We start from the raw sequence: 12,355 nt of genomic DNA, 5'->3' as shown, positions 1-12,355 counted from the left end.
CCAATCCACTGCAACAGCTGCTTGCTGCCCTTCCTTACTGCAGTGTGATAGACAGCTCTCAGTTAACAATAGCTCTAAACCTGCCTGCATTTTGGGGGTGTCCTTGTACTCATGCAGTGATCCACAAACATCTAAAAAGTGAGCCAATCGCTTCATATAGACATGGCTGGCCACCCTGGGCTTTCTACAGATGCTTTCCACAGATGGGCTTTCCACAGATGCTTCATTACTTTTTCCTACTTGTTGGTCTCAGTTCCTGGATAGCTCACCAAATGTTCTGCAGTGAGCAGGTCTATGCGAACCTATCCCCATGGCTGAGGTTGCGGAGAAGCCAACAAAAGAGGCCAACAAATACAGTTCCTCAGAAAGTAACATTTAATAGAGACTTACAAACAGAAGCCATGTCTCTTGTGGCTGCAAGGTAGTGGGTCTCTACACTGTTACCCCTAGACCCAGATCTTATATACCACAAGGAAATGTACTATTTCAGAAGGAATGTATAGGAATTTGCCTAAGGGCAGGATTTATGGCAAGTACATGTTTAAGTTGTTTTGACCCAAGGGAAGGATTTATACAAGGGACAGTAGATAAAGTAGAAATCTTAGAGGCATTTTCAGAACTGGGGTTAATCATAATTCAACATGGTAGACTAGCATTCAAGACAGAATTACTTTAGATGGCACAAAGCCCAAATTATCCCATGCAGAAAGACTGATCCATGCAGAAAGACCACCTTGAACCCCACATATAGGGGAAGTGATGTACACAGTTGTAAGCCAGCAAAACTTCTGGACATGTAAAAGAATGAGCATTCAGGTGATTTTATTTCCCTGCCTTTGAGTCTTTCAGTTGAGATACTAGACATTGTGGTACAGAAACAAACTGACGGCCAGGCGTGGTGACTCACGCATGTAATGCTAGCACTCTGGGAGGCTGAGGTGGGAGGATCACTTGAGCTCAGGAGTTCGAGACCCTGTCTCTACTAAAAACAGAAAAAATTAGCTGGGCATAGTGGTGCATGGCTGCAGTCCCAGCTACTCGGGAGGCTGAGGCAGGAGGATCACTTGGGCCCAGGGCTTTGAGGTTGCTGTGAGCTAGGCTGATGCCACAGCACTCTAGCCTGGGCAACAAAGTGAGACTGTCTCAAAAACAAAAAAAAGAAACAAACAAACTGGCCCCACTGTGAGCCAATGCACTGCAGTTTTTGAAAAGAGTTGCAATCAAGGACTCAGTCATGCTTTTTGTGTATTTACATTCCTAGCCTAGGTGCTTTTAATTTTAGATCACTTATCTCAGGCCTTCGTTCAAGGTCCAAGGACCTTTCAGGCACCTCTGCCAGGCCTCCCCAGTAAGTGGGGAGGAAAGGGGAAACTTAGACGCTATTCTCCACTCTGACTCACTAAGGGTATTTTTCTACTCCTAGCCCTTCCCCCTCATTCTCCCCTTACTTCAGGTTTTGTAAAGTTGCTGGAGCCTTTTATTTGGGACTTCCTCAACGGTAAGATGGCATCTATGTCTGCACTGATCCACCGACGTTTTTCCTGCACCTAGCACTTTGTTCAGTTCAGACGCTTTCTTATACCATCATAGTAAATGATTAATGTCTTAATCCTTTCATTTTTAGTTGTTGCTTTAATCCGCTACTCTGACACCTGACTGCTCAGCTCTCTCTCACAGTTCGGCTGAGTTCCTGACAGTATCTGTAAGTTATCACAATCTACCTGCAAATAATTTTGTATTACTTTAAAAACAGTAATATAAGAGTCTTACAACAATATAATCCTATTTACCCCCTTCACCTTTTTGTCATTACATTTTATTTCTACATATTCTATAAACCCCATAATACTTCCATCTCATTTGAACTTGAGCAAAAATAAAAATAAAAAAAAGAAAAAGAAACTCCACATACATTTTTATTATTTCTATTTTAAGCAGTTAATAGTATTTTTTTTTAATTTCAGAATATTATGGGGGTACAAACGTTTTGGTTATGTTAATTGCTTCTGTACAGTTTGAGTCAAAGTCATAAGTGTGCCCATCACCCAGATAGTGTACATTGTACCCGTTAGGTGTGAATTTACTCATCCCTTCCTCCCCCATCCCACGTGCTTGATTTCCAATGAGTTTTTTGTCAATATGTGCACATAAATGTTGTTTCCACTTTAAATGGTGAGTACATGTGATGTTTGTTCTTTCATTCTTGTGACACTTCACTTAGAAGAATAGTCTCTAGTTCCATCCATGTTAATACAAGAGGCATTAGTTCACCATTTTCTTTTATGGCGGAATAGTACTCCATGGTATACATATACCACATTTTATTAATCCACTCATATATTGATGGGCACTTGGGATGTTTCTACATCTTTGCAATTGTGAATTGTGCTGCTATAAACATTCAAGTGCAGGTGTCTTTTTTATAAAATGTCCTTTTTTCCTTTGGGTAAATACCCAGTAGTGGAACTGCTGGATCAGATGGTAGGTCTACTTTTAGTTCTTTGAGGTATCTCCATACTACTTTCCATAGAGGTTGTACCAGTTCCAGCAGTGTATGAGTGTTCCTATCTCTCCGTGTCCATGCCAACATTTGTTGTTTTGGGATTTTTTTCTTTTTTTTTTTTTTTTTATATATTAATCGACTTCGTATTGCTCATTCCAACTTGTATCGCTTTCATGTATCTCCATATTACTCTCCACAGCTTTCCATAGAGGTTGTACCAGTTCCAGCAGTGTATGAGTGTTCCTGTCTCTCCATGTCCATGCCAACATTTGTTATTTTGGGACTTTTTGATAAAAGCCATTCTCACTGGAGTTAAGTGATATCTCATTGTGGTTTTGATTTGCATTTCCCTGATGATTAGAGATGTTGAGCATTTTTTCATATGTTTCTTGGCCATTAGTCTGTCTTCTTTTGAAAAGTTTCTGTTCATGGCCTTTGCCCACTTTTTAATCGGGTTGTTTGATTTTTTTCTAGTTTATTTGCTTGAGTTCTTTGTGGATTCTGGTTATCAGCCCTTTATCAGATGCATAGCATGAAAATCTTTTCTCCCACTCTGTAGGTTGTCTATTCACTCTGTTGATTGTTTCCTTCATTGTGCAGAAGCTTTTTAATTTGATCATGTCCCGTTTATTTATTTTTGTTGTTTCTGTGATTGCTTTTGGGGTCTTCATAAATTCCTTGCCAAGGCTAATGTCTGTAAGAGTTTTTCCAACATTTTCTTCTAAATTCTTATAGTTTCATGCCTTAGGTTTAAGTCTGTTATCCATAATGAATTAATTTTGTGGGCGGTGAGAGGTACAGATCCTGTTTCAGTCTTATATATGTGGCTATCCAATTTTCCCAGCACCATTTATTGAATAGGGATTTTTTTATACAGTGTATGTTTTTGTCTGCTTTGTCAAAGATAAGATGGCAATATGAGGGTGGTTTTATATCTGGGTTCTCTGTACTTATCCCTTGGTCTCTATCTCTGTTCTTGTGCCAGTACCATGATATTTTGGTTTCTATAGCCTTGTAGTATAGTTTGAAGTCTGGTAAAGTGATGCTTCCCAATTTGTTCTTTTTGCTGAAGGTTGCCTTGGCTATTCAGGCTCTTTCCTGGCTCTTTTAATTGCATTTACAAATACACATATGTATGTATGTATATATGTATGTGTGTGTGTGTGTGTGTGTATATATATATATATATATATAAAGATAATTTTAAAAAGAACTTTTTAAAAAGAACTTTTACATTCCATAGATAATTACCATATTTTTTTTCTGCTTTTCATCCTTTCCCAAACAGACCCAGTTGTTCATCTAGTATAAAGTCCCTTCAACATTTTAGCATTTATTGTAGGACGGTCTGCTTCAGACAATCTCACAGGCTTTTTTCCTGGAAATATCTTTATTTTGCCTCATTTTTGAAATGTATTTTTGTTAGATAATGAATTCAAGGGTTTTTTTTTTCCTTTAAGCACTGTATTTATTTTATTGTATACCTATTTGTGGCAGAAGTCAAATGTTATATATATTTGTCATTTGTCTGTATGTAATGTTTCTATTTTTTTCCCTGACTGCTTTTAAGATTTGCTCTATATGTTATCAGTTAGGCTATAATGAATTAATTGTGGTTTTCTTGGTTTTTACTCTCCTTGTGTTTACTGAGTTTCTTGCAAGTGTGGCATGATGCTTATTGTTGTTGTTGTTAACAAATTAGAGGCAATTTAAGCCTTTATTTTTTAAATTATTTCTTCTGTGTTTATCTCTCTCTTCTCTTTCGAAGGCACCAATTACACATGTATTAGAGTTCAATGTTGTCCCGCACATCTCAAGTGCTCTGTTCTTTTACACCCCTTATTCTCTTGTGGTTTAGTTTGGGCACTTTCAATTGGGCTGTCATTATGTTTGTTGGTCCTTTACTCTTTTGTCTCCTGCCTGATAATTCCAATATCTTGGCCATTTATGTATCGCCTCTACTGATTGTTTCCCTCTCATGATCTTGGGTCAATTTTCTTACTTCTTTTGTGCCTTGTAATTTTTTAACAATTATATGCTGGGAGGGGCTTCCATTTCCTTTCTTTCTCCATTGTTTTTTTTTGATGTGGTTTGATGGTTTTCTGTAGTGGTAACATTTGAGTCCTTTCTTTTCCTTAGTTGTGTGCTTGCTCTACCAGTGAGTTTTATACTTTCATGAGTTTGCACAATGGTAGATATCTGTTTCACTGCCATGTGTAGGACTCCTTTAAGCATTTATTGTATGGCTAGTCTAGTGGTAATGAATTTCCTCAGCTTTTGCTTGTCTGGGAAAGAGTTTATTTCTTCATTTATGAAGAATAATGTTTCTGATATAATATCCTTGGCTGGAAGTTTTTTTCTTTAAGCACTTTGAATCTATCATCCCATTTTCTTCTGGCCTGTAAGGTTTCTTCTGAGCAACCTACTGTTAGTCTGATGGAAGATTCTTTTCGAAGTGACTAGATACTTTTCTCTTGCTGTTTTTAGAATTCTCTTTGTCTTTTAATTTTGACAGTGTGACTATAATGTGCTCTGGGGAAGACCTTTTTGAATTATATCTAATTGGGGATCTCCGAGTCTCCTGTATCTGGTTGTCTAAATCTCTTGCTAGACTTGAGAAGTTTTCAGCTGTTATTTTGTTAAATAGATTTTCTCTCCCTTTGGTATTCTCTTCACCTTCTGGGATACCAAAAACTTGAATATTACATTGCTTTATAATATCCCATATGTCACGTAGACTTTGTTCATTCTTTTTTCTTTATTTTTATCTTACTGGGTTATTTCAAAAACCTGTGTTCAAGTTCTAAAATTCTTTTTTCTAATTGATTTAGTCTATTGTTGAAGCTCATGAGTGTATTTTTGTAATTCCGTTTAATGAATTCTTCAGTTGCAGGATTTCTGTTTGATTCTTTTTTTATGATATCTGTCTCTTTAGCAAATTTCTCATTCATATCCTGAATTGTTTTTCTGATTTCTTTGTATCATTTGTCTGTGTCCTCTAACATCTTATTGAGCTCCTTTAATATCATCAGTTTGAATTCTTTTTCTGGCATTTCATAAATTTCTTTTTTATTGGAATCTGTTACTGGAGAATTATTATGTTCCTTTGGAGGTGTCATATTTTCTTGCTTTTCCATGTTTCCTGTATCCTTACATTTATACCTGTGCATCTGGTGTAACAGTAGCTTTTTCCAGTTTTTTGAATTTTCTTTCATAGGGGAGGACTTTTTCCTCTAGATGTATCTATGTTGTTAGTTGAGTAGGGCACTTTGGCTTTAGTTCTAGGTGCATGCAATAGTGTAGTCTCTATATAATTTTTTCAGTTGTAAATAGCATCAGTGGTGTTGTGATTTCCTCAGTCGGTTAGAGTGTGATTGTCAGTGGAGGCTGTGGCAGTTTTGCTTGGGACAGAAACACCAGGTCGCCTAGCCCTTGGGCCCAGTAGTGACAATGGCAGGCTAAATGTGCCTGTCCTTGGGCCCCAGGGTGGCATATGCTGGCACTGGCATGTGTCCAGTAAAGTTAATTCTCAGGTGTCAGAAGTGGCAGCAGTGAGCCAGATGGGTGGGCAGGTCCTCAGGACACTGGGTAGTGGGTGTAGTGTGGGCAATGGCAGTAGCAGTGGTAAGACACCCCTGTGGCTCCTGAGTGGTTCATGCTAGTATTGGCAGCAGCTACAATGGGCTGAGCAAGTCTGCAGGTTGTGCATGCAGGTGGGCACCCACTGTGGTGGTAGTGGCTAGTTGGGTGCCCCCATCCTAGGTGCCCAGGAGGAGTGCTCAGGTGTCTGTGGTGATAGATGGGGTAAAGAAATCCCAAGGCCCCTGAACAGAATGCTCTAGCACTAGAGTGGGGCTGGGCAGGCCTGTCCTCAGGCACCTTGGTCGTGCATGCTGGAACTGGCTGTGGCGGGCAGGGAGGTGAGCCTTAGGACCCTGGCACAGTGTTTGGTGGGGGATGAAAAAAGCTGCACTGTGGTCCTGCTTCTGGGGAGAGTGGAGTTGCTTTCAGTGGCAGCAGCCATAGACAGGCAACTAGGGAGCATATGCTTTGGCCCCAGTGGCAGCTGTGGGGAGGAGAGATTGTCCTCAGGGTGCTTGTAAATACTTGGCAGCCCTGTTGCTAGGGGTGGCAGGGTCACTGCCAGTGGCTCATGCTTTAGCCCCTGTGGCAACACCTGGCCGAGGCAGTGGCTGAGAGTAGGTTAAGTCAGTGGGGCTCCAGGGCTGTGGAGATGCAGAGCTATATGGCCTCTGGGAGGATGCAGTCTGATGGGGGCTGGGCTTTCAAAATGGCACCATGCTGTAGCTGCTCAGCACTCAGGTGGTGTGGGAAACTAGAGTGAGCTCCCTCTTTGGAACAATGCCATCGTGTGGTCTCTAGGCAGTTCCCTTTGTTAGTCTCAAGGCCCGCAAGGGTAGAGGAGTTCTCTAATGGCTAGGATTTCAAGAAACATGGTGGGAATGTAGACCATGACTATGAAAAACAGTATGGAGATTTCTCAAAAAGTCTAAAAATAAAATTACCATATGATCCAGCAATCCCACTCACTACTGTATATTTATTCAAAGGAAGGGAAATCAGTTTATCAAAGAGATACCTGCACCTGTGTGTTTATTGCAGCACTATTCACAATAGCCAAGATACGGAATCAATCTAAGTGTGTATCAGTGGACAAATGAATAAAGAAAATATGGTATATATACACAATGGAATACTATTCACCCATAAAAGAAAATGAAATCATTCTCTTTTAAATCACTTATTTGCAGCAACATGGATGGAACCAGAGGTCATTATGTTAAGTGAAATAAGCCAAGCACAGAAAGACAAATATTGCATGTTCTTATCATATGTGGGAGGTAAAAAACTTGATCTCATGGAGGTAGAGAGTAGAATGATAGGTACCAGAGGCTCGGAAGGGTATGTGAGTGTGGGGATTCAGGGAATGAAGAAAGGTTGGTTAATGGACACAAACATACAGTTAGATAGAAGGAATAAGTTCTAATATTTGATAGCAGAGTAGTATGACTATAGTTAACAGCAATATATTGTATATTTCAAAATAGGTAGAAGAGAGGACTTCAAATGTTCCAACACATAGAAATAATAAATACTCGACATACTGTATACCCTAATCATTACACATCATTACAATTGTTACCCTGATCGTTACACATTCTCTGAATATAACAAAATATCACATGTACCCCTGTAAATATGCACAAATATTATGTATCAACAAAAATGTATCCTGGATATTTTGTATAAAAGTAATAATTTAAATAAATAATATTTACCTCCAAAAAAGAACATATGCCTATTTTGTCAGAATATTAGAATTAGAGACTGAATCATCCTGATCTGTAGTTGACCTGGGTCTTGGCTTTGTTGCAGCTTTATTTGATTCAACGCCACACTGGCTTCAAGTATTTTTGGATGTATGGGATTAGGACTTTCTCATCAGAAGGGCCTGGGGTCTCATCATTAATTAACTTCTGGAGTGATCTTTGTGTTTTATGGCCATGTTCCTAGCTTTTCAAACTGTGGGAAGTTTGGATTTACAGTCCTTCTGAAATGAGGGTCACTAGGGAGTTTGCTTTTCAATCCTGCTCCTAGTTTTCTGAGCCTATGGAAATCGCTCTCTACTCTGCTTTTCTGCCCCCATCCTTTGGAGGGCAGCTGCCTTACTTTACATGAAGGCCTGCAATGCCTCAGACAGATTTCTCTCAGCTTGACATCCCTGCACTTTGATGCACTGTCCCTGAGCATATGGTGAAGTCCTATAGAAAGTTGGCAGATGGAGAAAGACTTACTCTATGGCTGGATTTTTCTCAGAATTCTAATCTATTAAACCAGCCCACTCACATCCATTAAAACTGCAATAGATTTTTTCTTAATTTCTTCTTATTTTTCTCTATGGGGTTTCTTTTTTGCTGCTTTATTATAATCAAAAGTCAGCATGTAGGAGAGAAAATTTCCTATCTCTTATAAGGAGCTTGTCACTTGCTGGAATTTAATTCATTTAGATTCTTTGTATTCTCAGCAATTTAATGAGTTAAAAACAAAACAAAAAGAAAGACAAACAAACTGATTCCAAAGTTTATCCAGATAGTTTTAGTTATTGGAGTGAGAACAGTGGTAACTCTTGTGGCTTTCTCTACACTAACCAAAAGGAGAAGGGAATTCCTTAATTTTTGGTTATGAAAAGCTCAGCAAGACTTCTGTGTACCTGGAGGGCTTGTCAGCTTCTAGTTTTGCTTTACACTGGGTAAATCCTAAATACAAAGCTATGGATGTGTTTTTCTCTAAGAAGCAATACACACATCAGCGTTTTTGTTCTTCCCAAAGATTTTATTCTCATTATTTTGAGAAGATTTCTCTATTTTTTATGTTCTATTGGAGGTAGACTCTTGGATGCCAGGCATTCTGTTTGTAGGACTTGGGTAGGGGATTAGCAGTGAAATCAGGTGTTCCATACATATGTTCAATAAACCACTCTGTTTTTAACTTCACATCTCACTCCTATCCTCTATTGTACTGGATCGTTCAAAGATTCTGTATGGCACTAGTACAACCTCTGTGGAAAGCAATATGGAGATACCTCAAAGAGATACAAGTAGAAGTACCATTTGATCCAGCAATCCCATTACTGGGCATCTACCCAAAAGAACAAAAGACACTCTATAAAAAAGACATCTGCACTCTAATGTTTATAGCAGCACAATTCAAAATTGCAAAGATGTGGAAACAACCCAAGTGTCCATCAATACATGAGTGGATTAATAAAATGTGGTATATGTATACCATGGAGTTCTACTCAGCCACAAAAAACAATGGTGATATAGCACCTCTTGCATTATCCTGGATAGAGCTGGAACCAATTCTACTAAGTGAAGTATCCCAAGAATGGAAAAACAAGCACCACATATACTCACCATCAAATTGGTTTTAACGGATCAACACTTAAGTGCACATATAGTAATAACATTCATCGGGTGTCGGGCAGATGGGAGGGGAGAGGAAGGGATGGCTATATACACGTAATGGGTGCAGTGCACACCATCTGGGGGACGGACACGCTTGAAGCTCTTACTCGGGTGGGGCAAGAGCAATATACGTAACCTAAACATTTGTACCCCCATAATATGCTGAAATAAAAAAAAAAAACTAAAAGAAAAAAAAAGATTCTGTATGACATATTGTGTAATCTTTCTTGATGTATTAACACTATTCATGCATATTTTGGCTGCTGCTTCCTCAATCGTAGTTCATTATTATTATAAAACTTATTGACTTGTTTTCTGTATTCTAGAAATGTGTTGAAAGTTCTCAGGTGTCTTGTACTAGAAGATGATATCAGGATATTTGCTAAATAACTAGAGAGTTAGAACTGAATCCTAAATGGTCTGAATCCTGATTCAATTCATCTATCATTAACCTTATCTCTACTTAATTTCATTCCCCCTTATTTCTTTCTATTTTGAGATTTTTTTTTTAACTTGTCACTGACTTGAAGCTTATATTTTGAGGTTTTGCTGAAGATATTCCTGAAGAACCATCCACGGTGTCGCACCGCAAAAATGATTCAGTTGACAGCTACCCCTCTTACTGCCCTTGTTGATGAGCCAGTACATATCCGAGCTACAGGCCTGACCCCCTTTCAGGTGGTGAGTCTTCAGGCATCGCTGAGAGATGAAAATGGGAAAATGTTTTATTCTCGAGCCTACTATAGGGCCAATGAAGTTGGTGAAGTGGACCTGGAGCGTGATTCTTCACTCGGAGGGGATTATGTGGGCCTCCACCCTATGGGTCTCATCTGGTCCCTGAAACCTGAAAATGTATTAACTAGACTAATGAAAAAAGATGTGATGAATAGCCCCTTCCAGGTCCAATTAAAACTATATGACTCAGATTTACTACTAGACAATAAACCTACCAGTGCTCTAAAGGCAAGCCTGACTTTGGAGAGGTGGTATGTGGCACCCGGTGTCACCCGGATCCTGGTCCGAGAAGGCCGTCTTCGAGGAGCCCTCTTTCTCCCTCCAGGTGAGTACAGTTATTCCGGTTATTGCTATTCTTGTTTTTCCTCTTTGGAATGCATGATCCCTCTGGAAATTTACCTTGAATATGGATAACACACAGAGTGATCCTTTTCTGTCTTAGAATCAGTGCTAACTGTGGGTGTGAACCAGAATGTGGTAATATTCTACTGCAATTCGAATTTCATCTCAACAATTACGGAGCTTGTCTAAGGGTATGACTTCATATGGCTTAGGGAGTCCCTACATTATGGTTTATATAGCTTTGGATATATGCTAAATTTATCTGTATTGAAGCCTGGCTGTCTGAAGACCCTCATCTTGATATCATGGAAACCATGTCCTAGCTCCTTTTGAGAGCTCTGTCATGTTGAGTTTCAGTTTAGGCATGGGTTCTTGCGTGGTTGCCACAACAAACTGGCGATATGATGGACTGAAAGATTGCAACAAATATAGAGGATGCAAAGAAACTTTATACTCTCTAGTTTCACAAATATTGCATATTTATATACTATTCCATCAATCGGATAATACAGCATGCTCCCTAATGTCTATAAAACTTATCTGAACACACATAGTTTCCCGCAGTGATCTCCATGTACCAATAAGTGGTTTAAAACATCTGTTGGTACACTTCTCAGAGTTTATTGTGTGCCCAAATAAAGCAAGAAGACTTAAGCAGGCCTAGGTGTCAGGTCTGTCTGAGGTTCCCTTCTTTAGATATGTGCTTTGATCTGGGATACAGCCATCTCCTCATCAGGATGTATTGCTTTTGTTTATTTATTTTTATTTAGTAATCCACTTCTAGAACTGAGATGGGTTGAAAAATCTTAAACTATTAGGGGTGGTTTCTGACAACATAGAGTTATAGATGGTGTAGAAGGAATAAAAGCGTTCCTTTCCAAATTCACCATGAACCATGCACTTGTTTGGATAAATCTGAATGTTTTACATCCAATATTTAGCATATAGAACACTTCATTATGTGTAGGGACCAGGAAAATAAGTGGCACAAACTGCTGGGCCTCTATTATCTCACCCTATTAAAAATATGTACATTGGTACTGGCCTTCCACCTTGGGATGATGTGCTAGTTTAGGATGTATTATTTTTGAACCCTCTTGGACAGTACATGTGCTGGGTTTCCCACTTCAGGTTCTGTGGGATGTACAAAAGAAAGTTGAGTTGTGTGGGGTCATAAAGAGGTTGAGTCCTGTCTCAAAATATTTCTACCTTTTTTTTTTTTTGAGACGGAGTCTTACTCTGTCACCTGGGCTAAAGTGCCATGGCATCAGCCTAGCTCACAGCAACCTCAAACTCCTGGGCTCAAGTGATTCTCCTGCCTCAGCCTCCTGAGTAGCTGGGACTACAGGCGCGCACCACCACGCCCGGCTAATTTTTCTATTTTCAGTAGAGACAGGGTCTCGCTCTTGCTCAGGCAGGTCTTGAATTCTTAACCTCAAGCGAACCTCCTGCCTCAGCCTCCCAGTGTGCTAGGATTACAGGCATGAGCCACCGTGCCTGGCCTCAAAACATTTCTTAACTGCAATGTTCTTCCAAGATAAGGGGCTCAGTGCTCTTAAGTGTTCCTCCTATTCTTGTCAATCAGAAGATCGAAAGCATCTTTATTCATTTACTCAAATAGAATTTTTAAGCCAATATATATTCAATATTATTTTATTTCTTCATTTCTCAAGGTAAGCTAATTATAGCACTTTTAAAAAATTGCCAATACTCCATTCAATCAAGCCACTCCTTTCAAACATGGATAGGATCAATTTTTCTTTTTTTTTTTTTGAGACAGAGTCTC

At 39.3% G+C, this 12,355-nt stretch overlaps 1 protein-coding gene across 1 annotated transcript in view; it reads left to right on the top strand.

Moving 5' to 3' along the window:
• Positions 1-1,162: 1,162 nt before the first annotated feature.
• The window catches only part of LOC105805407 (bile acid-CoA:amino acid N-acyltransferase-like), a 17,673-nt gene continuing 6,480 nt past the window's right edge, over positions 1,163-12,355 (top strand). Inside the window, exons 1-2 of the mRNA XM_012638302.1 lie at positions 1,163-1,702; positions 10,036-10,552. Of these exons, the coding sequence (XP_012493756.1) occupies positions 10,087-10,552 (466 nt within the window). The 5' untranslated portion in view covers positions 1,163-1,702; positions 10,036-10,086. The remainder of the gene's footprint in view (positions 1,703-10,035; positions 10,553-12,355) is intronic.

Source organism: Propithecus coquereli, unplaced genomic scaffold (genome assembly GCF_000956105.1).
Source record: "Propithecus coquereli isolate 6110/MARCELLA unplaced genomic scaffold, Pcoq_1.0 Scaffold128, whole genome shotgun sequence".
NCBI classification, from domain to species: Eukaryota; Metazoa; Chordata; class Mammalia; order Primates; family Indriidae; genus Propithecus; species Propithecus coquereli.
Note: the sequence above shows the minus strand (reverse complement) of the source record. Positions and strands in the feature narration are given on the sequence as shown.